The sequence below is a fragment of the Triticum aestivum genome, chromosome 2D (assembly GCF_018294505.1).
Source record: "Triticum aestivum cultivar Chinese Spring chromosome 2D, IWGSC CS RefSeq v2.1, whole genome shotgun sequence".
NCBI lineage: Eukaryota > Viridiplantae > Streptophyta > Magnoliopsida > Poales > Poaceae > Triticum > Triticum aestivum.
Window position 1 is genome coordinate 13,734,176 of NC_057799.1, and position 25,371 is coordinate 13,759,546.

At 41.7% G+C, this 25,371-nt stretch overlaps 2 protein-coding genes and 1 long non-coding RNA gene across 5 annotated transcripts; 1 reads left to right on the forward strand and 2 right to left on the reverse strand.

Moving 5' to 3' along the window:
- Window positions 1-3,989: 3,989 nt before the first annotated feature.
- On the forward strand, window positions 3,990-10,314 carry LOC123051108 (acetyl-CoA acetyltransferase, cytosolic 1). 3 transcript variants are annotated; one of them, XM_044473889.1, is made up of 14 exons: window positions 4,033-4,202; window positions 4,416-4,463; window positions 4,854-4,952; window positions 5,052-5,225; window positions 5,327-5,432; window positions 5,755-5,893; window positions 6,632-6,709; window positions 6,788-6,853; window positions 7,225-7,310; window positions 7,859-7,958; window positions 8,158-8,268; window positions 8,346-8,387; window positions 8,573-8,659; window positions 9,931-10,314. In XM_044473889.1, exons 2-14 carry the CDS (start codon window positions 4,436-4,438, stop codon window positions 10,018-10,020), a joined length of 1,206 nt encoding a protein of 401 aa, XP_044329824.1. In that variant the 5' UTR covers window positions 4,033-4,202; window positions 4,416-4,435; the 3' UTR covers window positions 10,021-10,314. The 3 variants fall into 3 exon arrangements, with proteins under 3 accessions (XP_044329823.1, XP_044329824.1, XP_044329826.1); XM_044473888.1 differs by having other exon boundaries at window positions 3,990-4,202; window positions 6,632-6,853; XM_044473891.1 differs by lacking the exon at window positions 6,632-6,709.
- A 3-nt stretch (window positions 10,315-10,317) lies between these two features.
- On the reverse strand, window positions 10,318-12,309 carry LOC123051109 (uncharacterized). The gene is made up of 3 exons (XR_006423945.1): window positions 11,878-12,309; window positions 11,266-11,409; window positions 10,318-11,186 (listed from the first exon to the last, which is right to left on the reverse strand). It is a non-coding gene; the product is annotated as an uncharacterized lncRNA (long non-coding RNA).
- A 5,582-nt stretch (window positions 12,310-17,891) lies between these two features.
- LOC123051110 (obtusifoliol 14-alpha demethylase-like) lies at window positions 17,892-24,760 on the reverse strand. The gene is made up of 3 exons (XM_044473892.1): window positions 24,722-24,760; window positions 20,459-20,960; window positions 17,892-19,096 (listed from the first exon to the last, which is right to left on the reverse strand). The coding sequence occupies exons 2-3, from the start codon at window positions 20,930-20,932 to the stop codon at window positions 18,098-18,100; spliced, it is 1,473 nt and encodes a 490-aa protein (XP_044329827.1). The 5' UTR covers window positions 20,933-20,960; window positions 24,722-24,760; the 3' UTR covers window positions 17,892-18,097.
- Between the last annotated feature and the right edge of the window lie 611 nt (window positions 24,761-25,371).

Genomic DNA, 25,371 nt, shown 5'->3' on the forward strand with positions numbered 1-25,371 from the left:
TCTGGGTAGATTTTAAGAGAAGGATCATAGTACTGAACATGTGCAACTTCCAAATAGCGAGGCGAGTACTGCTCTACGATTGATTCAACCAAGTCCTTATAATTTGTTAAGTCGGAATCAATAACTTTATCATAACAAAAGCATTTGATATCCTTCCTAGCTTTTTTTGGGTTGCCAAGCAATTTGATTTTCAGCAAATATGTTGAATTTGGATCCATCCTATAAAAGCAAAAGATCAATTGTGCATGAACATACTTGCTTCGTGTTTTAAATAAAAGAAGTGATATGTGTAAACAGATGATCCAATATAACATATTTGTTTTATATGACCATGATCTTTGTCTATTGTTTCATTGTAGATTTGGCAGCAACAAATATCCATCTAACTACTCTGTTGCATCTTCGATCCATCTCAAGTACATTGTTTAATATGAACATAGTGTTGCATTTTGAGAAAAATCATGTCAAGGAAGGTGAAGCAAATATGTTGCCTTTTGGATCCATCTCTAAGTAATATGTTCGTTCAAGGACGTATCATGGCGGCAAATCCTCAAATATAGAGAAAACAGGCACTTACCCTTGTAGCCATGCCGGAGCACTTGCATCCGAGGCCGTCGCACCTGGACCTCCCTCTGCCTCCCCGCCATGGCCGCCCTCCGGCGCCGCACCTGGACCTCCCTCCGCCTTCCCGCCATGGACGCCCTCCAGTGGCGCGCCTGGAACTCCCTCCGCCTCCCCGCCATGGACGCCCTTCGCCTCCCCGCCATGGCCGCCCGTCGCCTCCCCACCATGGCCGACCGAGGCCGAGACCGGCGCAGCGTCGGCCACGCCCTCCACCGCGCCGTCCATCCCGCCACCAGTAGCAGCATCGGCCACGCCCTCCTCCATCCGCGATTTTTTTAGGGTTAGGGATCGAGGGAAAGGGGAATCGAGGAGAGTAGGGAGGGGATCGGGGGGTGACCCAGCGCAGCGCCTGACGGTTCGGTCAACCAGTTTTTTTTCCAGCGTCCTAGCAGGGGTAAGAACGACATTTCCAGTCACAGTTAACGTTGCTAACGGCAAAAACTGACAGATGTGTCAAAGAAGGAAGAAAATGAAGTTGTGGTGTCAAAAAAAGAAAAATAAAATTTTTAGGGTAAAAAGGGAACTACTCTCTCCGTTCCTAAATATTTGTCTTTCTAGAGGTTTCAACAAATGACTACATACGGAGCAAAATGAGTGAATCTATACTCTAAAATATGTCTATATACATCCGTATGTAGTAACCATTTGAAATCTCTAGAAAGACAAATATTTAGGAACGGAGGGAGTAGATTTTAAAATGGGTCAAATAAGGAATTCTCTGAATAAACAATGACCGACATCGATCGTGTGGTATTTTCTCCGCAAGAGATTTTGAATTCAAGAAACTAACGGTGGAGTACGTGTCGAAACGTGCATGCATACCACATGGCACAAGCAATACAAATAATTCAAAAAAGAAAAAGAAAAAATAAATGTGCATGCATGTGGAGTCAAGCCGGCACGCAACACCGGGCAGTCAAGAGACCAATGACTGGTCGACCTATCCACTTTTTTGTTGTTGTTGAGAACGTCGACCTATCCACCTATCCACGCGGCGCTGCTGCATGTGGCGTGCTCCTCCTACTCTACGCCTCTGGCCGAATGATAGGAGGAAATCGCGTCAGGGCCCCCATAATGGGGTGTCACGGCCTAGGCCCAGTAGTGGCAGCCTTTTCATTCTTTATATTGAAATAACATTCAAAAAATACTAAAAAAATTAAAGTATATATTGAAATCAGTAACTATAAATTATAAACTACACATATTGCGAAAAATATATTGAAAATATTGTCGTATCATGTTTCAAAAACATTTATGGGGTAAAATTCAATTATTTTATAAAATGTTAACGTTTTTCTAAAAAAATCATGTATTAGAAAAAAATATATATCATGTTTAAAACATGTTAATGTCTTGAAAAGTTTGCCTATCTTAAAGAAAGTTTATTATTTTTGGGGAAAAACATGCATTGCAAAAAACGTTTTTATGACAAAACTGAAAAGGTAGAAATAAAAAACACGAACAATAAAATAGACTAAACCCGGATGGAAACACTGAAAAAGGAAAAAAAAAAGTTCATCCGCGGAGAAGAGCTAGGCTAACATTCTTGAAGTTAGGTCTGTGCACACGAACTATCCGACTGAGCACGCAAGTGCCTCTCTTGAGGATCCACAGTCTACCGAGCCATGAGACTCGTGAGACCCCATTGTTGTTCATCAGATGAACCAGGGTTTTCCTTTTGGTCATCATTACCAATTTGATGACCACCATTATGCTCCTAGGAGTAGTAGTCCTGATCCACAAATTAGTCTACAATAGGTGACTTTTATATTGATTTTAATGGAACATACTTCCCATGCCGTGGGGCAACTTTTATATACTTCTAATGCACATAATGCAAAGTTATGTTTGTTTTGTAGGTATGCAAATTATGCTCTTCAAGCAACACTTGCGGATGCGTCATATTGGTCCAAATCGATATGATAATTGTCCATATTGAGTTTGAGATCCAAAAACTCTAGTGGATGCATCATATTGGTCTGATCAGTATGGTAACTGTTCATATAGAGTTTGAGATCCAAGAGGCGAGTCTAGTAGAGTTGCCATATCAGTGCGCTTCAGCATTGACCATCTGTGCGGGAGGAAAGTTTCATCTCTCTCCCGTCATCCTCTGCGTCATGACCTGTCCCCCCCTCCCCCCGCCGATGGCACAGACGGCAGTGCCAATCATGTTGCTCATGTCACTGTGAAACGGAAGAACTAATGGTCATCCTCGCATGGCTAACTGCCCACATCTGTTTCCCGCATATTTTCCTGCCGCCTGTCCTGTTTCCCGTCAGGCGTACCATTTTTCACCGTCAGTGACTATAAAAGGTCGGTGCCTTTCCATCCCAACTCATCTCCCTATCGTCCCCACAACTCCACTTCCCTTCCTCGTCCTCAGCATGTCGCTTCGGCCAAGGCCGAACTTGGTATCGCTCACCAAGGAGGAGGAACGATGCTTGGACAAGGAGGTCGTGCAGGAGGAGACTGCCCTCATCGCGGAGGAGGAGTGAGATCTTCGGGACAGGTTGAAGATTGTCGCATACCGCTAGCTGCCATGCCAAAGCCCCCCCCCCCCCCGCCACGTCGGAGGCCACCCGACACACACCAGTGCCCTGCCACGACTGGTTTTCCGCCGCCTCATTGGTAGGGAGGTATGAGATGCCAGTCACGTCGCCTAAGTCGCGGCAGTTGCCCCCAGCATAATCTTCGAGGAAACGGCCGCAGGAGGTCGTTGGCGACGGACGAGGAGCGCATCATCTTGGCCAATCGTGAATAATCTATGACATCATCGTTGTCATTCGGATGTTCGAGTTACTCTTTTCCAAACACATCAATTGTAGTAGTTTTGGTGGGTTTTTTTGTGCGGCTGGTTGCAAGTCGTCTGGAAAAACAATCATCTGGGTCAGTCGATTCCTATTAGCCATCGGATACAAAACAGACGGCCGAGATTGCATCTTCAACCTCCCGCTGATCTTCCTCCTGATCTGACCACCTCGCGTACCACCGGCTGAACAACTGGCTTCCACCTCCCGCGGCCGGCGGCGCTCCCGTGCCATTCGACCGCCCCACCCTCCCCCCAACCGTGGCTCACCGCCGTGCTGTCGCCCTCCCTCCCCCCGGCCATCCTCTAGCTCCGGCGACCTTGCACCATCCGCCGTTATGCCGCCCCCACCGCCGTCGTGTTGCCGCCCCACCCCCACCCTAAGATGGGGTAGCCCTTCGCGCGAGCTCCTTCCTTCCCTCCGGCCTCCCTCGGGTGAACTCTCGAAATCGACTGACCCCAAACCGAAGTCAGTCAACTGGCATTTAGCTGACGTGTTTTTTTTAAAGATTCTTGGTAAAAGTCCACGTTTCATCTCCAATGGCTGCGAAGCGGGCATTCTTTGTAGGCCTTGGACCGCAGCCCCACTGACTCTGACCCTCAGCGACTGAACTGAACCCCTCCCCCGTTATAAACAGCGCAACAAGTCCAGACTCCAGACCAGGCACGAGCAGCCAGCAGACCCCCGTCCGATCCCGGCTGCTTGACCCCCGCTCCCGCGCCTCGTGCACTCCGCCTCCGCCTCCGCCGCCGCCAGATCCGACAACCCCAGGCACGCTCCCTCCCTCCCTCTCTCTCGTTCTCTGCATTTTCTTGGCCTGATGCAGATGGCCGTCAATAATCGCGGACCGCTCCTTGGCGCCGCCGGCGTGGCAGCGACGTCTGTCGCCCCCCTCGTGGCCGCGCCTGACGCGACGGCTGCTTGCCTGATCCCGCGGCGACACTGAACCGGAGTTTGTTTTTGTTCGCCTGACCGATTTTGCAGGTCGCAGTCGGGGAGCTGCCATGGGTTCAGAGAACATCGGCCCCAGAGGTACTGCCGCTTCCTTGTTCCTCATCTCGCCCCGCCCCGCCCCGTATAGTATCCCGGTTTGTGTTCTTCTGAACCAACCGCGGGCAGCTTGTCTATGATAATGTTCACAATGAGCTCCTTCTTACTAGTTCAGACTTCATAATAATAAAAAAAATTAAAAATTTGACAACGATCCGCACAAAGGTGTAAACAAATGATTCGCTACTGGTGTGAGTGTGGCGTGATGTGAGACACAACTGGTTTTATTTTCTTTGATTTTCTTGTGTGCACATATTTGTAAAAATCGTCAGAAAAACTGAAAATTAAGGGAAAGATCAGACAAAAGAAAATTTACTGTATGTGGTGTGCTGCAATATATGCTGCAGTTAGTAACTTCTTCCTTTCTGACAGATGTCTGCGTTGTGGGGGTCGCGCGCACCCCTATGGGTGGTTTCCTCGGCGCCCTGTCTTCCTTGTCTGCTACCAAACTCGGCTCCGTAGCTATCGAAGGTGAGATCAGTATCTTTCTGTATGCCCCCCTGAAGGTATAATCTGTTCACTCTGTTTAACCCGACAGTAATAATAACACGCTGGCTGGGGGGCGATCAGCCGCTCTGAAAAGGGCGAATGTGGATCCATCCCTTGTGCAGGAGGTCTTCTTCGGCAATGTCTTGAGTGCTAACTTGGGGCAAGCTCCCGCGAGACAGGCTGCTTTAGGTGCAGGGATACCGAACACGGTTGTTTGCACGACAGTCAACAAAGTTTGCGCTTCTGGCATGAAAGGTTCGAGCTCATGTGACCATGTCTGTATAATCTGTGTTTACAGTTTCTGTAACTGAGACATTTTTTGACCATGATCTTGTTTCTTTTTTCTCTTTCTGCAGCAACGATGTTTGCTGCACAGTCGATTCAACTGGGCAGCAATGATATTGTAGTGGCAGGTGGTATGGAAAGCATGTCGAATGCTCCGAAATACATCGCTGAAGCTAGGTCAGTAAAGTGTTTCTCTGATTGTATCTGGATGTAGTGCATAGCTGAAAATCAATCTTGTTTTTTTGTCTGAATAAACTAAGCATACTAGGAGAAGGAGAATGCCAAGATATCCATTTGAAACAGTTTGTTTGACACCTTGTGTTTAGATTGCTCTGTTTTGCTTTGTTCAAGGAACATGAACAAAGCAGTCGGCTAAAAGTTTAAATTGTATTATGTGATCTGTTAGCATTGATGCATAATACAGTACAAATGTACAATGTTAGTGTATGCCTCTTGTATGTCTTGCCGGCAATTTAGTGATTTGTGCAATCAAATGCAGAAAAGGTTCTCGCTTCGGACATGACAGCCTTGTTGACGGTATGCTTAAGGACGGCCTTTGGGATGTATATGGCGATTGTGCCATGGGAGTGTGTGCTGAGCTTTGTGCTGATAATCATGCTCTGACAAGGGAAGACCAAGTAAGTCACGACAGATTGTAGTAACCACTTTCTAATGTAGTTATCATTCTTATATTTTTCTAGCACAGAAGGGCATGTCTTTTGTCAGTTTTTACTTCTAGAGATTCAGTAGAGGTGATTATTAAATACAGAAACACACGGAAAGTTGGTCTTTTGAGTGCACTGAACTTTGTCATTACCGCCCCATACAAGTTGATTATCTATGTTCTTTCTTCATCTTAGGTGCAATCCTGTTTGGTTTGGACCAATATATACATAACTGCCAATGTCTTATCTCAGCGATGCCCTATTAATACCAGCTTGGGCCTATCAACCTTTTAATTTTTCTAGCAGGGATGCTCCCATGAAATTTCTACGGTAGGTTTCAATAATGCTCTACATGAGTACACGAACCTTCGGTTGCTTGCTTCAAACGTGGAAGTGAATTTTTTGTATTAATGTGCAAGAGATCATTTTGCCAAAATTACTGATACCTCACTTTGGGGTGAGGATATCAATATTAATTGTATGATTGCAATGTAGCTCTTTAGTACAGAACACCATGCTTTTGGACAATAATCACTTCCCAAAATTTTATTCTATTTTCCATTTTATTGTGGAAGAATATGATATAGCAGAGTTAAATTTGTCAAATACTATCTTTGACATCTTTTTAAGGTATTGATGTAATGTCCTTTTACATTATGACCCATGCATTTATTAGTTGTGACGTATCTGAATTTATACACTCTTATGTAGGATGCTTTTGCTATTCAAAGTAATGAGCGGGGAATTGCTGCTCGTGATAGTGGCGCTTTTGCATGGGAGATCGTTCCTGTCATTTTCTGCCTCTTTGCCAATATTAGTAACCATTCCTTTATTTGTTTTCCTAATGCCCTCTGTCCTATCTACCAGGTTGAAGTTCCTGTTGGCAGAGGAAAACAACCGGTACTTGTTGAAAAAGACGAGAGCCTAGACAGGGTAATTCTTTTCAAACAGAGAAAAACTGGGAACAATGAACTATAAGGCTATATCCTGTGCAATTTTTGTTACCAGTAGATGTAAATTTCCTTTAAGAACAACCAAATTATTCGCAAAATTATATATTATTTGAAGCATGTTGTGTTTGTCTCCATTCTGTATCTATTTTTTTTTTCATGCATTCTGTAGTGAAATATAATATGTACCAGGGCAGGCTCAAGAAATATCAGGCAGTACATTCTATGTTATTGGCAAAGTTGCTGATAGTCTTCTGGTTAATTAAAACAAGGAAAATATGACATTGGTTACCTGTATAATCTTTGTATGTGATACTATACTACTGTGTAATGTGAGCATTTTACGCCTCTTAGTTTGACCCAGCGAAACTGAGGAAGCTCCGCCCAAGTTTCAAGGAGAACGCTGGCACTGTTACTGCTGGGAACGCCTCTAGTATAAGGTGCTTATCTTTCTTTTCAGATCTTAGCCTTGATGTGTTTTTCTGTCTTTGTTTTCTTGAATCCTAAGATTATGTTCTATACAGGGCTTTAAACTTGACTAGTTTTCTTGCTGTCCTTTGTACTGCATTCAACTGCTGTTTGTTGTTGCAAATTGCTAGTCCTGTTTAATACTCCTATTTATGTTCCATCTGCGTGGTATGTTTTTACAATCCAGTTAATGGTAAATTTTAGTATGTTACTTCGTATTTGTATTTCTAGCAGGACTTTTGTAAATGTCCATCTAAATTGAAAATGTTGAGATTCTGATGTACCCCCTCCCTTCCAAATTAATTGAAGGTCTAGCTTTGTCCTAAGTCAAACTTCTTGATATTTAACCAAGTCTACAGAAATGTTAAAATTCTTATGTATATAGTTATTTGTTGCCACAGATTCTCTTGTCATCTTATGTTTTACTGGATTTCTTTGTTCGTCGACTGCCATTATCCAATCTACTACCCTGAATGTAACTAAATATGTGATGCTTATCTGTTTATTTTACATGGAGCAGTGATGGTGCTGCCGCATTAGTATTGGTGAGTGGGCAGAAGGCTCAAGAACTTGGACTGGAAGTTCTTGCAAGGATCAAAGGATTTGCCGATGCAGCTCAAGTAAGCTAAAGTACCAGTTCTTATCTTAGTTTGGACTAGATTAAAATCTTAGGAAAGTGTACATAAGGATCTAGGTCCTGGGTGAAATATGAATCCATCTTCTCTTGAATTGAGTTCTGTGTAATTACAATAACTGAAGGCTGTTCTCTATCAATTTATAAACTGGAATGATATTTCTAACTTCCAATTCTTTATTCAGGCTCCCGAACTATTTACCACCACCCCGGCACTTGCCATACCGAAGGCTCTCTCAAATGCTGGCTTAGAATCTTCATCTGTTGATTTTTATGAAATTAATGAAGCCTTTGCGGTACGATCTTGATCCTTTTTTACTACTTTTTACTAATTTGCATACAATCAATATTTTATTTCCACTCCTTATTGCAGGCTGTTGCACTCGCAAATCAGAAGATTCTTGGAATTCCTTCAGTAAGTGCTGCCTTGGTTCAACTAATTCCGTTTCCGCGCTAAAGAACAGCTAAATTTGTTTCGGGGCCTGAATATAAGCTAACATTCCTGTCGGAAAATGCACGTCGATCTTTACTATTTGCTGTCCATTAGCAGTATTCATTAGTGTAAATTAGATGCGGTGCTGACAGCAGGTGTACTTGCAGGAAAAGATTAATGTACATGGGGGAGCTGTGTCTTTAGGACACCCTCTTGGATGCAGCGGTGCTCGCATCTTGGTCACCCTTATTGGTGTAAGTTCTCTCTTGAGGTGTTGTCCTGTGTTGTGATCACGTGCCAGAGCCTGTTGTTTGAGGGAGAATTGATTATAACCCCCCCAGCTCGTGTGCCTTCGATCTTAAGCCCCTTTCTTCGTCTCCCTTCCTTCTAGCCCCCTCAGTTCGGTCTAGTTGTTGCTAATTCCCCCCTTTGGCATAGTTATCTCTTCATTAAGCTAATAATCCAATATATTAGTCTAATTATATTCTGAAATGACCACTCTGCCCTCGTATATTTTCTTAAGTCGAGACAGAGAAGTCGCTCGTTCCTTTTTCTGTTTCTGCTCGTCCCGTCCGTCGCGAGACAGAGAAGGCTCGCTCGGCCATGTTCGGCGTCAGACTGGATTGGGTGCCACGGAAAACGGAGGAGGAAGGGAGATAGTAGAGTTCGGCGCGCTCATGCTCCGGCTCGCTCGGTAGCAGCGGACGAACGGGAGACGCGGGGTCGACCTGGAGGCGGGAGGTCCGGCGAGCGGGACCATGGATTGGGGACAGGAGGCGGTCCGGCGGCCGATTAGAGCAGAGATTGGTGGCGACCGGTGGAGCTGAGGTCTGCGTCGATCTGGAGCGTCGATATGGAGCTCGACCTGGAGATGAGCAGTAAGACGGCGGGGGTCGCTCGAGGGAGGCCGGAGCAGTCAAGGGCAGAGCCGGATGGAGCACGCTGTCTCCAGGTTGTCCGCTGCTGCTGGGTAGAAATTGAGGAGCAGTTCTGTCTAATCATGTGCCCTTTTGTTGGTTATATATTGACAAATATGTTAAGCATGCCAAAGGGGGGAATCAGCAACAACTCGACCGAACTGGGGGGCTTAGAAGGGAGGCAGACAAAGAAAGGGGCTTAAGATCCAAGGCACACGAACTGAGGACGGGTATATTGCTTTTTTTACTTAGTAGAAGCTGTTCCTCTAGTAAACATCGAAACCTAGTGATACTCAAAAGTAGTACTAGACATCTTATCTTCAGTCTATGACTGCTAATTATCATTAAAAAAACGTTCTGCAAAATGTTTGCAAATATGATCATACCCAAGTCTGTAACCCGTGCGAAAAAAAAATAGTTTACCACATTGATAGTTGAGATTTTTGCCCACTCTGATATGAAAAAGTTATATCCTGTGCTGTCACCTGTTTCCTTTGACTTCATCAGATTTTCTCACTTGTCACCATTTTACAACAACGCATCGCCAAAGCACATTTTTCATAGTTGGTTATGTAAATGAACCAAGTAACCATGTTGCTGCTCCACAGGTCCTCAGGGAGAAGGGTGGCAAAATCGGGGTCGCCGGTGTCTGCAACGGCGGAGGCGGAGCATCCGCACTTGTTCTCGAGCTCGCGTAAAAGTGCAACCAAATCCTGTAACAACCAAAAGATAAGATAGTGCCTGGTTGGGTTCATTGAGCATATACAAGATAAAGGTTGGCAGTGGCCCTATTTCAGGTGCTACTGTGTCAACATGTAAAATTGTTCCGATAGGCGTCTGACAAGTAATTTGGGTACCCAGTAATTTGTGTTTGCAATTTTGGGCCAGTTTCCGGGGCGACCTTTGTACTATAGTTTACTCCATTTTTCCTTGTAGCTATCTGGATGTTATAAGCTTATAATAATTTTCGCAATAAAGCAATGCTTAGTTCATGCTGTGGAGTTTCAATCACGTACTTGTGTAGATTTCTTCTCCAGTCAGGCTCAGTTCACGGTACAACGTGCTATGAAAAAATAGTCACGAAACTAGAGATAGGTTTTATCTTCACTTCAAAAACTAGAGACAAGTGGGTTAAATTTACACCAAAATAGGTAAAAACTGGTCAGTCTGCGTTTGCTGAACTGTGTTGCGATATACTCATACACTCTCTTTGTAAACTAATATAAGATCGTTGGATAAGCTAGATTATCTCTTTTTTTTGCGGGTGAGATTATCGTAATCCACCAGTGTTGAACGTGGCATAGTGAAGTGCACCCGCAGTGTTCTGGACAGAGTAAATTACATTTCGCAGACCCAGCTCACCATTCCTCAATGCGGCCCAGCCCAGCAGCTGCTGCTCACAGCCCACACAGCCTTCAGACCTCAGCCCCTCCTCGCGAATGGGAATGGCCATAGTTTCCTGGTTCTTTAGTCCCACCTCGGCCACTCAGTGGTGTGAGAACCACCTCTTAAGTGAGCAGTCAGCTCAGTAGGCGTGCCAGAATGAAGGCACACCAGACACACGAGCGCCGTGAGGTGCCCCGTGTTGTGGTGGTTCCGTGTGCGGCATGCACACTCAGCATAGAAACTCAAGGATTAATGATTGTGGCCACCGTCTAGATAAGCACGCATATGTCAAATATGCTGGGCAATCTTTTTCTTTTTTTTCTACTCTGTTTATATGTGTTACAAACGTTTGATGCTTTTCCTATTTAACTGTACATGGCACTAACCTTTGACGATGATATGCGCATGTGCATGACTGCGACGCCGGCCAGCATTTGGTGCTGCCTGCATTACTGCTCTCTGTTCACAACAAGGTTGCCTGTATTCAGAGTATATTAGCTAGCCAAATAGTTATCAGAATGGAAAGCCTCACATAGTCACATAACATTTGTATTTACTTTTTTCTTTTTGAGAGAAGATTGTCTGTAGCATGATAAAATATCGTTTGCCGGCGCGCCATGGAATTCCAAGAGCGTATGCTGAAACCGAATGCTTGTTTCCTATCCTATCCATATGCTCAAGATATGCCTACTTCAGACAGCCTGAAAATTCAGAAGACGCGGAGTTATCTATCTGCAGTTCAGAGTTCCTTTTCCATCAGCTGAAATACTAACAGGAAATCGCACTGAAGAGAAGCGTGCATCGCAAAATCAATGATGAAGCCGTAACTGGTTCCCATTCCCTGATTGGCATAGCGGTTCAACAATGAAATGAAACTGTACCGCAACTAAACTGAACTCAAGACAAGAAAAAACATCACATGATATTGCCAATGAACACCACCGCCGCCATGAACTACACACACACGCACACTGGAGTAACAACTGGACACAGCACAAAAGATTGAACGATGGTCAAGCAGCGGGTGCTCACACAAACCTACACCACAACCTAAGCTGTTGTACTTGCGGCGACACGCTGATGAATAGCTGAAACCGATGTTGGAGATGCTCTTGGTGAAGTGCAGCAGCAGTGTTCAGTGAGGTGACCAAAATCACCGCAGTGCTTACCGTTCCTCCATGCGGCCCAGCCCAACAGCAGCTGCTCACTACCCACGGCCTTCAGTCCTCAGTCACGAACAGAGCAGCAGAATGGCCAGAGTTTCCTCTGTTTTAGTCCCACCTCGGCTACCCCAGCGTCTGCATTCCACCTCTTAAGTGGGCAGTGAGCTGAGTAGGCGTGCCCAAATGGAAGCACACCCAGCGCACGAGAGCCATGAGCTGCCTCGTGTCGTGGTGGTACCATGTGCGGAATGCACATATAGCCATGAGCACATGCTTCCTGAACTCGTTCCGTGTGGCCTATATATATAGAAGGACCGAGTCTTTAGAAAAAACATTTGCGCAGTCGAAATCCGTCTACAGAGTAAGTTAGGCGTACATTTAGTTTCAATTTAAGAACTGCCAACTGCCAAACCTTCAACCACCACAGGCAAAATCGGATGTACGTACATTTATTTTGTATGGTATGTCAATTTAGATGAGCAACTATTATTTACACATTTAAAGTTTTGCGAAAAGTCTTCTTTTTTCATGGCATGTCAACAAAACAAACTGAACATTTTAAGCTCTTTTTAGTACTTTTCTTGTAAAGTAAAAAATCAACATATCTTCTCACGAGCACTTAAAGTACTCCTCCCGGTACTTGCTTCCTCAACCCGTTATGTATGGCTTCCATATATAGAATGGATCGAGTTCCAAAAATTCATTTGGGCGGTCTAAATCAATCTCCGAATAAGTTAGGTGCTCATTTACTATCAGTTTAAGAGAGCACGGGCAGTCACATTAATTCAACTGCCAACCACCCAACATCCACGTCTATCAGGTACTACCTCCGTCCTGGTTTATTGGTCCCTTTTGTAATCTGTGACAAACTTTGACCAAAGATTTAACTAATGAAATGTTAATGCATGTCAACAAAAAAAAATATCGTTTGATTCGTATTTGAACGTAGTTTTCAATGATATAATTTTTGGTGACATGCATAAATATTTTGTTAGTTAATTTATGGTCAAAATTTGGCATGAAATACAATGGGGACCAATAAACCAGGACAGAGGTAGTAATATGCACAACAGCTCGGCAGCCCGAAGCATCTGCTCCCGACTAAAACTAATACTATTTTAGTTCTTCCAAACAGTACTAAGTACGTGTACGACTATAGACCGTATGGTTTCATAAAATTCCTCAGTGCAATGATCTGTGTACAGATAGTCTACTTTTTTTTTTACTTTTAGCCATAATTACTTGTGATTGTAAATAAACACAACACACGTAAAGTACCAAAATCACCATAGGGCTGTCTGGCTGTAGATGCAGAGACGTGCTCTCTGTCCATAATGTAGTGCATATAAATTTTAAGTTAAACTTTGTAAATTTCCACCAAGTTTATGGAGAAAATTATTTATATCTATAACATCAAGTGTAAATAATATGAAAATACATCTCCTAATATATCTAATGATATGTATTTGATATTCTGGATGTAGATGTTTTTTGCTATAAAACTCTGTCAAAATTTGTAAAGTTTGACTTTTGAAAGAAAAGAAAAAACCACTTACGCTACCCCACTCATGATGACCGAGAAGCGAACACTCACGCCTACATTGCGGTCTAAACCATTGTGCTCGAGAGATGTTGCGGCTGGCGAACACGCCGATGAATAACTGAAACATTTTCTCTCCGCAGTGGAAGCTTGACGGCGCGGCCATCTTGGTCTCTTTCTCCTTGCCGACGTCGTCGACGTTGGACACGGAGTAGTCCTCGTCCTTCACGGCCAGGAGCACCAGGACGGCCAGCAGCGGGTAGCTGACGGTGCACAGCCCCCAGTTGACGATCAGCTGCAACAGCAGGGACGTCTTGTGGGTGTCGACCTGCCATGCCACGGCTGCTCCTGCACTCTCCACACCCTTGTAGAAGCCGACGTATCTGCATTATAAGCTGGAAATTTTGTTCAGACAGCTACTTGATATATTGACCAACACCAATTGCATACACTTTAGTTCAGAAGAGCAACTTTATTGACCAATACCAACACCAAATGCATTATGCATGAGTATGCCCACCTTCTACTTGAAAGAAGTAGCAAATGCATGTTAAGGATGATGCATGAGACTGTCCAGACTCGAGAAAGTATTACTTACACACCAAGGCCTCTGCACACAGACTATTATGACACTAAGGACCATTTTAGTTTATTTCTTAGGACCAGCCTACGGAGAGCAACATTGTGAATTTATTCTAATAAAAGAGAAGGAAAAGGTGGCTGGATAAGAATCCTTATCTATCACAATCTACCAGGAATCAAATTTATTGTTATAAGCACATCTACTATATCTAAATAGGAGCACCCCACTACATGATTTCTCTTAACATGCAGGCTATCCACATCATCCTACCATGTCATCAGTTCTTCACCCATCCCGTTGTACGTGAGACATGCAGCCTATCCATATTCACTAACGCGAGCATAATCGCGAACCAACCTGAGGTTGGATGATTAGAGGGACTGTGGTATCACCAGCCCACCAGGGTTCAAGTCCTGGTGCTCGCATTTATTCCTGGATTCATTTCAGGATTTCTAGCTCATAGGGGTAGGATGTGCGTGTGTGCGTTCATAGGGGTAAGTGTATGCGCGTGTATATGAGCGCTTGTGTCTGTACTGTGTTAAAAAAACGCGAGCATAATCTTCGATAGATCTCGCGTGCAAGATAATTAGCAAAAGAAAACGTCCTGACTAGACTGCATGCAAACACAATCAATTACGTCCATGCAGCGGTTCCACGGATAGACATTAATGTAGAATCGCAAAATATATCTTGCTAGCTATTAACACGGGATGTCAAAAAGGGAAACTGCTTTGACTAATACTCGGGCGGTTCCTTCATCTCAGGAATAAATCTCCACCGATTCCTAACAAAATATCGACCGGTTCTTCTCATCTTCCCAATATCATCTCTACCTCTCTCTCTCTCTCCATCTTACGCCGCCAGCGCCGGCCATGGGTCCATCACCATCGGAGACCCGCGCACTGCTACCATAATACTTGATTGTTTGGGCGCCACGAACGCAACGACCAACATCCTTGTGGGCGGTCAGGTCTCTGATGAGACCTACTCCTTCGACAAGTCGCTGACCCTGGTCGAGATCTTCCAGCTCGCGGGAGGTGCCCTCCCCAAGAAAGGCTCGCTGGTGGTGGTGCTCACGGACCAGTATGTGCTCGTCGAGCACTTCTGCAGCGCGCTTCGGCCTCCACGGGAACACCTATTGTTCAATGAAAGAGGTTCAGCTTTTCTTACCTTTTTGCTCATCTGCTCATGTATTTGTATGCAATGGAAAGCATGCCATAATTCAGTTTGGGTTATTCAAATACTAACACGATTTACACGGGGATTATCTTTATATCTTCCTATTTGACTTGCAGGCAGAGCTAGCAGTGCTAGATTGGCGCACCTTATTTGCAATGGTGTAACTATACACTAACCCTTTTTATATGATCGGTTTTTATACACTCATACAGTATTGTTTTTTTTCTGCCATCCAATGCTGTTTGCCAGACGTTTCTGCACTGAAGCATGCAGCTTCAGTCATTTGTGCACCTGCATGTCTGTAATATGGATTATATATGTTTTAATTTTTCTTCAAAACTGTAATCTTCAGTTTGAGTGACACCATCAGTTCAAGGCCAAAATCTGTCTCAGCACTTTTATACCCCTTTAGAAATTGTGACAGGATTAATGTAAATACTTTTGCCTCTCTTGAATCTTGATAGATCTCTTAAATCACCACATTAGTTCTAATGATGACCAGTAAAATATTATTGCAGAAGTTACTCACATTACTAAACAATCTTGCATTACCATTCATACCCGTGAAGCATCACTGTGATATTACCTTGCATCCTCAAAGTTGGTCAACAAACGTGGCTGCTATGAAAGAACTGTAGCATCTAATTTCTGTAGTTCATGCATGATATTGTTATGCTTAGGTAGTTGGTAGTTTCTACTCGCTAATACTTTGGCCATTGTGAGTAGAAATTAATAAAACATGCATTTGAGGTCTTAGTGTTTGTGATTCTCAACCTACATATTTTTCTATAACTATATTACCTTTTAGATTTAGAGATCACTTCCCCTTAAGATTTTCACATTATAGTCGCTTTCTACAAATTCCCGCCGCAATGCGCGGGGTGTCATCTAGTTACTACCAATATATAGGAGCAGAACATGTGGGCAAGAATTTCTAAAGCTGGATAACACTAGGTTTCAGACAGCAGGCAAGACTCTCACACCTAATTTCCAGAGGGGGAAAGAGTGAGACTGAAATGATGTTTCCCTTGTAGTTAGATTTTGGAATGAGGCAGCATTCAGAAATCAAGAGATGGGGATCATATCGTGATGTAATCATCCTTGTGTCTTAAGTCTTAACTAGTACAGTACTATCTGCCGTGATGGTCATGGCACTTCAATCCCCCAGGTCATCACACTCACTTCAGTTCAGTATTGTATTTTACATGAAAAAGATGACCCCCTTTCCACACTGATGATGATTTAGATGGCATGTTTCAAGCATTTTAATATTGAACCTAGCCGTGTGAAGCGATCGTGGGACGAGTGTCATTAAAGTTGTATCTTCCCGGTGAGCTGACACATGCCCAGACATGACTCACCTAACTACCTGCCCGCTCGACACCTATACGACAAGTGACAACTTGATCGATGAGGTGGAGCGGTGGCAAGGTAGTGGAATTCTTGTCGGGCTCGGAGCTTGCCAGGCTCAGGGCTTGCCGGGCCATCGCCAACTCCCCAGCAAGATCCCAAGCTTGATCTTCTGAACTCTTAATCTCTGGATTAGAGGTCTTCTTCATATCTTTTTATCTGGTCTTGAGTTTATCTTTAGTTGCCCCCGGCAAGCCTTGCCATCGAGAAGGTTACCACTGCTTGTGCATAAGTCTGGGGTCCTAAGGACCCAAATCTTAGTACACTGACAATAAGTGTCTCCTTCAGCACTTCTAGTCCCTCTTGACCAACTTGGAAGGTATAATTGTTCTAAGAATTCTTCATTTAGTTCAATCATAGTCATAAATTATATATATCTAAATCCTCTAAGTTGTTACTATTCTTGCCGCTACAATCAATCCTTTCTAGTTTATTTGTCTCAAGGAACACTAATATCTTCTCAAGATAATCAAACAGTTACCCCATACAAGACTAGTAACAACTTGTGTGTGACCAAAATGCTAGTCATAGATACTCTCCTCTGCTCTTCGTTGGGACGATTACTATTGGGATACTTACAAGAAGGTGCTACACTACCATGTGTGTCTAGACCATCAATATTCAACATGCAGGAATGGTAAAAAGAGTCTCCTTGTTATTGTTTGTGGGCCCACATCGGAGTAGCAAGGTGGAAATTATGGTTTCAATGGTAGGCCCCCACATTGGCAGGAACGGTCAAAGAGTCAACCGAGTCAGCAGTGAAGTAGCAAAAATAGATATTATGACCTGAAAGACGGCCTCCCGCATCAACGGGAACACTCAAAGAATCAACCGAGTCGGCACACACCGGAGTGCAAATGATAAAAGTATGCCCTCAATTGTGAGGCCCATATTATCCGAAAGGGTCAACTGAGTCTCCTCTTCCCTAAGGTTGACATGGCCAAACAATGGATCCCAGTGTATGCAAACGACAAAAGTTGACAGCAAACTAACGACAACCGGCGGAGACGGCGCGGAGTGTCATGGACCTAATTTCTTTGCAAGTGTTAGTGGCACATACCAAAATACGCAAGTTTGAGTGGAAGAACTCAAATATGCAACTTTGGCGGTGGGATGGACCGACTTTTCCCATTGTAAAACGATCTCTAGTGAGTATGTAGTGATACTAAATTTCTTGCCTAAAGGTGTCTAGCTTATCTACACCTACTAAGTCTATTATTACTCTGAAGTGCACTAGTTAGGTCATCGCAACACATCCTTGCATAAATAGAACAATAAACTAAATGTAGTTGTAGATAAGTAGAAACATACACCAATAATTGTTATAGTCTTATAGAATATGGCCGACTAGCCAAATGTTTTGACAATTAAGTGGAAGTAATCAAACATGAAATTATACATAACCTGACCTTATGATACTCATAAAACCACAGACAACTAGCCAACATGTATCACCACACTCACACAAAGCTACAGATCCATGAAAATACATGTTGCTAGGCCGATGACATATCCTATATTCCAGGCACACGGTATCGCTTATAACTTACCATCACTTTCCCTTTAGGCTCTAATGCATACTTGCTCCAATCTGTCTTGGGAAAAGGAGAAGTCAATTTGAGTTCAAAATTTCTCAGCAAATGGCTCCATATAATTTTGATTTGCATAAAAGCATAGGCCTCCCCAGCGCAAACATGCCTTCCACCACCGAAAGTTCCATAAGAGAATTTACCACCAACTTTGTCCTCATCTCTTCCGGAACGAAACCGATCGGGGTCATATACCTTGGGGTCCTTGTAAATGTGTGGCAATTTGTGGGTTAGCATTACAAGATTTACTAAGGTGTCACCTTTCGGAATGTCGTATTCAACGCCCTCTTTTGTCCTCACTATGATGTTCTTTTGTGCTTGGCGAACCAACCCAAACGATATTGGATTCATGCGTCCAGCCTCTTTGATGCAACTATGTAGTGTCTCCATCTCTAGCAAGACATTATAGTCTATCTTGTCCCCATATGTCCTCATTATTTCCTTTTGCTCATTGAAAGCAGCATCTAAGAACTTTTCATGGGTCAATAGGCAAGCTCCAGTCCAGGTGGATACGACAGCGCTTGTATGTTTTCCAGCAAATATCAACGCGATTATCATTCCCGCAACAGCCGCTTCTGTTGTACAGCGGCCGTCTTTATACCTGGAATCCATCAACTTCTGGAGCACATCCTCCTCGATGCGGTTGCATATCTTTCGTGACCTCAAAATCTCTGTAACGATCTCCGTAAGCTTAATGCGAGCTCGATCGCGTCGCCTGTTTACTGGAATAGGGATATATGGGAGCATGAAACTGACCAAGTTCACTCCTTCTTCAATTTCAGTAAACAGTGTGTAAAACTCGCCAAATATCTTCTCTCGAACCTCTTTTCCGAGCAAGCATCGACTTGCGATCAACATGAGTATATGGTTGAACTCATATTTTAGATCGACTACCCCCACATCTCCCCATTTTCCAAAGTAGTCCTGTTGAATATAATACATTATCACAACGTCTATTAGTTGTGTTAACCCTATGTAGCAAATTCACAAGCACGGAAAATTTGTGCACATATATAGCATCTCGAAATATTATAACTTTTAGGAAACATTGATACAATATTTGTATTGTGCAACATGTCTGAGCTAACGAAATATATGTTACACTAATATGATGCAAATTAATAATTCATTTTTCAAATGAATATTTATCTTTCTAGTACAATAATTTCAAACAGGAAAATTGTCCATGTAGTACATTGTATAGAGGTTTAAAATTTTAAACATTATTTCCAAAAATTTGGTAATTTCGTGGGTGCCAGAATCCTACTTACCCCAACAGTATGGACTATATTTTTTTTTTAAAAAAATATCTGAATTCATAATATAAATGAAATAAATATGAAATGGATAATTTTTTTCATATTTATTAGAGGTCCAAAATAATATTGGTATCAAAATTCTAAACCTTACCCTACCAAATACCATGGAAGCCCAATTGTTACATTTAAGAAGGACTGATGTATCTAGTTATTAATAATATACTGACCTTGTTTTCATAGTAGTTTTGTTACAAAAAATGATTTTCTGATAATGTTTCCCATCTTATTTTGATACCGTTCTGCGTAGTAACCAGATTAAGTGACAAACTATACAGACTTCTAAAGAAAAAATGAACAAATAGTGTTATTTACATTTGTTTATTGTACCATTTTACAAAGGAGAACTATCTGAGCATGGATATCAGACTAATTTTATCTATGGCACGTACAGACTACTTTAAATAGTGTGGATTTTATCATAGTTGTATTAATTTAAGAAGTATATATAATCTCATTCCAGAATACATTAATTGCATAATAGAAAAATTGCATGTGGTTAAACTTAACTACTTTTTCTTTAATAAACAATTCATAACTTGCAGAAAAAATAGAAAATTGTTAGATAGGACTTCGCCCACTAGATACTTATTTTAACAAATTATACTTACAATTTTACAATAACCTTAAGGGTCCTCTTTCTATCTTGAGACTTTGCAAAGTAAGAAACATTGTCTATTTAGGGAGTAACATGAAGTATCGAGTAGGTTCTTTAGTGATCTTTTGAGCAAACAATCTAACTTCATTGATTAAATTAAATAATGCATAGTACACTGGACTAAAAAACTAGAAACTGGAATGAAAACAAAAGATTAGAGTCAAAATTGTTGTCTTGAGAATTTGAAAAGTAAAAAAATTCATCTATTTTGAAATGAACAAAAGTATCAAGCTTTGTATACTGCTTGAATCAATTGCAAGTTCTGTTCAGAAATCTAATTATGTGAGTAGGCACGATGACCGATATTCTTACCTCCACTTCACGAAGCATGGGGTCAACATGGCTCCTCAGCTGTGATGGCTTTAGAGCATCAATGTAGAAGCGAATCTCATCCATTCGAGTGGAGCAATCTACGGCAAATCCATTCTCTTGGCCAAACATGGGCACAGTGAACTCATTGAAATTACCTTGGGAAACCTCTGACTCGGAACCTTGAAAAAAGGGACCAGAGACCTCTGGCCCGACCAAGAAGCTTATCCTTTTCCAAAGAATACTAACTGTGAAAACACTGCCAAACTTGTTATACAGATAGGTCATTGTAACTTCGGGGCCCTTTGTACACAGGGTAGGTAAGAGTTTTAGAAGAGCAATGCTATTCACCACAGGTGGAGGTGGTCGTGTACAAACTGGATCAAAGGTGACTCTTGCATTTGCAATCTTGATGACTATTGCGGTGATGAGAATAATAGCTAGGACCAAGAACATAGTGCCAATTGTCAAGTCCATGCTGCTATGGTTTGTAATTATGTTGGTACTGCGAAAACATGAAAATCATAAGTATGAAGTTAAATTATTTGTGACTGCTAGATAACTTCATGTATGTACCATTAACCCAAAAATATGGTTTGAAGGAAAATTATAAGGTTGACCCTAAGTAGGAAACAAAAACCGTGCCTCCAAGGACTTGAACATAAGTGATGAACAGAATTGTACATTCCACGTCCCCAACCAAACAAGCTAAGATCGCTTTCTTAAACTACAAATTAAATATGACCAAGGCAAGCAAGCTAATTAAAACTTACATGCAAATATGTTAGGAAATTAAAAGTTTCTAAAGTGTCATATCTACTATGCATGTTGTATCGATATGTAATCTTATGAATATGACACATTAATCTCCATAAAGGACGTATCTTGGTAAACCGAAATGTCCTTGGACCTAAATCTACTCACAGGAAACAAGGCTAATGCACTAAATTTACCATACTGCCTAAACATTTTCCTTTTCACTTCTATTTTCACTTGATGATAATTACCACAATAATAAATAAGTAAAATGCATAACTAACAGGTTTGTGATGATAGAGAAAAGGTCTGGTTTACGCAAATGCCTATTTCGTGAATGATATCGGCCACTGCTATATCCGCTCCAGCCTATGTCTAACCCACAAATATCCCGAATTTGTGAAAATGACAAATTTTCTTTGTTCAGTTAATGCAATAGGGTTTCAACATTGTGAAATAAAATAAAAACTCCAGAATCATTGGAAGTGCAAAAGCTTATCGTAGCCTGGCAATTTCCATCAACATTAAAGTATAGGAAAAGTTGAATAATATATTATGTATAAACTGCGTGACTTAAATATGGGAAACCTGGAATAATACATTCACTCATAGTAAGAACATATGTGATTGTATTCATTCATTACCGGCAGGCGAATATTGCTAATTAAAATATTGACTAACTAGATTATATTGCTATAACATACTAGTTCAGTTCACTAGATTTAGGGGTCCAATCCATGTACTAATAGAAAACATACTAAAGACAACCCGCAGGTACCCGTCGGGAGATTCTGCAACAATTACTTCTGATATCATTGTCGGAACATGAGTTATCTCACTAGGATGCATTGTTGGCCAACTTCGTAACTCATGGTGGTGTTAGGCCACACGGGCACGATGGCTAAGCATTGACATGCGGGCCCATTAGTACCAAGGATCCGTCTTAGCGGGGAAAAGGTACCGGATGCATTTTTGCAAAAAAATATACAGGGTGCCTATGGATGAGCGACGAATTGCTGGGGGCGGAGGCGGGGAGGGGCGATAGATCTGAGCCTAGAGTGCAAAGTGTGCTGAATTTGCCCACCCATCGACACATCAAAAAATACCATGAAAACTCTTAGCCAAGGGCATCTATGGTACCCTCTATTTTTTTCTCTCAATTTCCTATTACAAACTTGCACAGCGTGCTATGCATATGTGCATCGACCTGGGCTAGCTAGCTAAAACCGACTTGGACTCAAAATTGACCAACCCAACCGAATCATACTAGTATACTAATAACTCCTCGGAGCCTTTGCTCCATAGGTTTTCAGCTCTAGAACGCCTAGACTGTTAACCCTTTGTACTGCCTTTTTTCTATAAAATTTCGGCCAATGGCCCTTCGACAGACTAGTACCTAACTCCTACTCCCGTAACCAACTAGCTCAAACTACCACATGGCGTATGTGGTAAGCTATATACAAAAACCAACATATCGAAACTAGCTCAAACTTGGCTAGTGCTCGTACATCACTAAGCCAAACCATGCACCACTCGGTCACAATTAACCTATCACAGCACGGACGTTACGAGAACACATCTCTTATGTGCATGCACTTCTAGTACGTACAGCATGTACACGTACACTACTAATGCATGGAAATCTTCCAAACTCACCTCTACAACAAAGAGAAAGAGGAAAATTCTTGAAAATATAAAGGATAAATTTATGTACGCATGAGAACCAAAATACTAATTCCTACGAGGCTAAGCAATAGTGTGGTGTAGATTGGGCAAGATGTAGTTACAGCACTAATCTTCTATTATCAAAAATAGAAAAAAAATAGGCTAGAAAATCTCACAAAAATCAGAAACATCTCACCATTGATATTATTAATCAATAAATCAGGACCAATAGATCTAAGAAGCAACTTATTAACATTGAAGTTGAAAGAATTTACCAACCTAACGCTTAGGTAATCTTCCTAGCAGCCTAATGCAAGGAGGACCTCCATGGAGCAAAGGCGAGAGGGCAATGATGTACTCACACGGGAACCTTTTCCTTACATCAGTCCATTAAACCTCAGGTAATATATTTCCACCACACAAAATATATTGTTTATGTCTTCAATGTCCTTCTAATTAATACACATGATTGTACATTGCATTTAGTACTCTGTTACGTCACTTGGAGCTAATTAGACTTTATAAGAACACAATATATTTGTTCTCTCATATCATTTTATACTCGTGCCATTTTTGCATTGTTCAGACTGTGCTTTTATATATGGATCATTGTTTCATAGTACTAAGTGCTAAGCTTATGTAATTTCTTTGTTATAGTGAAATTTGCTTGTACAATCTTTATGAATGTATATTACTACTAGCAGGCTTGGAACCATGGGGCATCCAAAGTGATATTTTCAAAGGAATGCGTGGAATTGATTGGTGAGTAAAATTTGTATTTCTGCGACACAAACTGTGTTTATTCAGCCCTCACTTTGGTAGAGTTGAGCATTTAGGTTTATCTTAGCAATAAATGATCTATCTAGGCAAAGTATCTCATACCAATTCAATTCTATATTGTATTTTATATGGATTATGTATTTTTTTGTATAAATAACCTAGGTTCATGTAAAAGAGCATAATGGAGAAATGGTTAAGTAGCAAGGCATGATGGTTTTGGTAGTAGTATTCAAGTACTTTGTGGTAAAACATTTTGAATCGGTCGTATTTTTCATTATGCTATAAGGGAGATGGAGAAAACAATTCGAGGATAGGAGATTCATGGATATAAAAAAACGACAACAAGAATTTGCATTAGGTATGTTATCACAAATAATGTCCCATACTATCTCTAATCCAAAATGTATATTGCAGTCTATAAATTAATAACTATATCATCACTGCTTCGTATGAGCGGTTCGCTTTCTCAAGAAAAATAACTATAACGTCTAAAATAAGACAATGATATTACTAAATTAATCCTAGCAATATTTTTGTGTATAATTTTTTTTTGTGAGGCAACATGTTTGTAGAGATACTGGAAATCAAAGCACCATGGTGAGAACCATGTCAATATCCTAGAAGACTTATATTTTTGATCGGAGTAAGTAATTTCTTCCTGGCTTGCTTGCGAGCATGAAGCTTATGTGCTGCAGCGGGGCCATAGGTAGATTATTTAAATTAAGGGATGTGATACATGTGGGCTCTGACTGAAATAAGTAGGTAGCACCTTTATTTGTTTTTGGTCAAAATAAACATGCCACCTTACGGGCCTGAAATAAATATAACTGTAGTTGAAGAGTTCTTACGATAAAAGTTTGATTGATCATTAACCAAATTATTATTTTCAATAGGTTAATAATAATTATAGATGTTGTCCTCGCAAAAAAAAAAAGATGTTGCCTGGGCATGTGTATGGGTACTTTGCTAGTGCAACACTAATAGTTTGGATATCTAATGCAACTAACAAACTTCAAAGAATTCACAATCACACAAATAATATAAGAGTTAACACATCAAGCATACCTGAACAAGAACTTGAACTACTGCAACTGCAAGCACATGCTTCCTGAACTCGTTCCGTGTGGCCTATATATATAGAAGGACCGAGTCTTTAGAAAAAACATTTGCGCAGTCGAAATCCGTCTACAGAGTAAGTTAGGCGTACATTTAGTTTCAATTTAAGAACTGCCAACTGCCAAACCTTCAACCACCACAGGCAAAATCGGATGTACGTACATTTATTTTGTATGGTATGTCAATTTAGATGAGCAACTATTATTTACACATTTAAAGTTTTGCGAAAAGTCTTCTTTTTTCATGGCATGTCAACAAAACAAACTGAACATTTTAAGCTCTTTTTAGTACTTTTCTTGTAAAGTAAAAAATCAACATATCTTCTCACGAGCACTTAAAGTACTCCTCCCGGTACATGCTTCCTCAACCCGTTCTGTATGGCTTCCATATATAGAATGGATCGAGTTCCAAAAATTCATTTGGGCAGTCTAAATCAATCTCCGAATAAGTTAGGTGCTCATTTACTATCAGTTTAAGAGAGCACGGGCAGTCACATTAATTCAACTGCCAACCACCCAACATCCACGTCTATCAGGTACTACCTCCGTCCTGGTTTATTGGTCCCTTTTGTAATCTGTGACAAACTTTGACCAAAGATT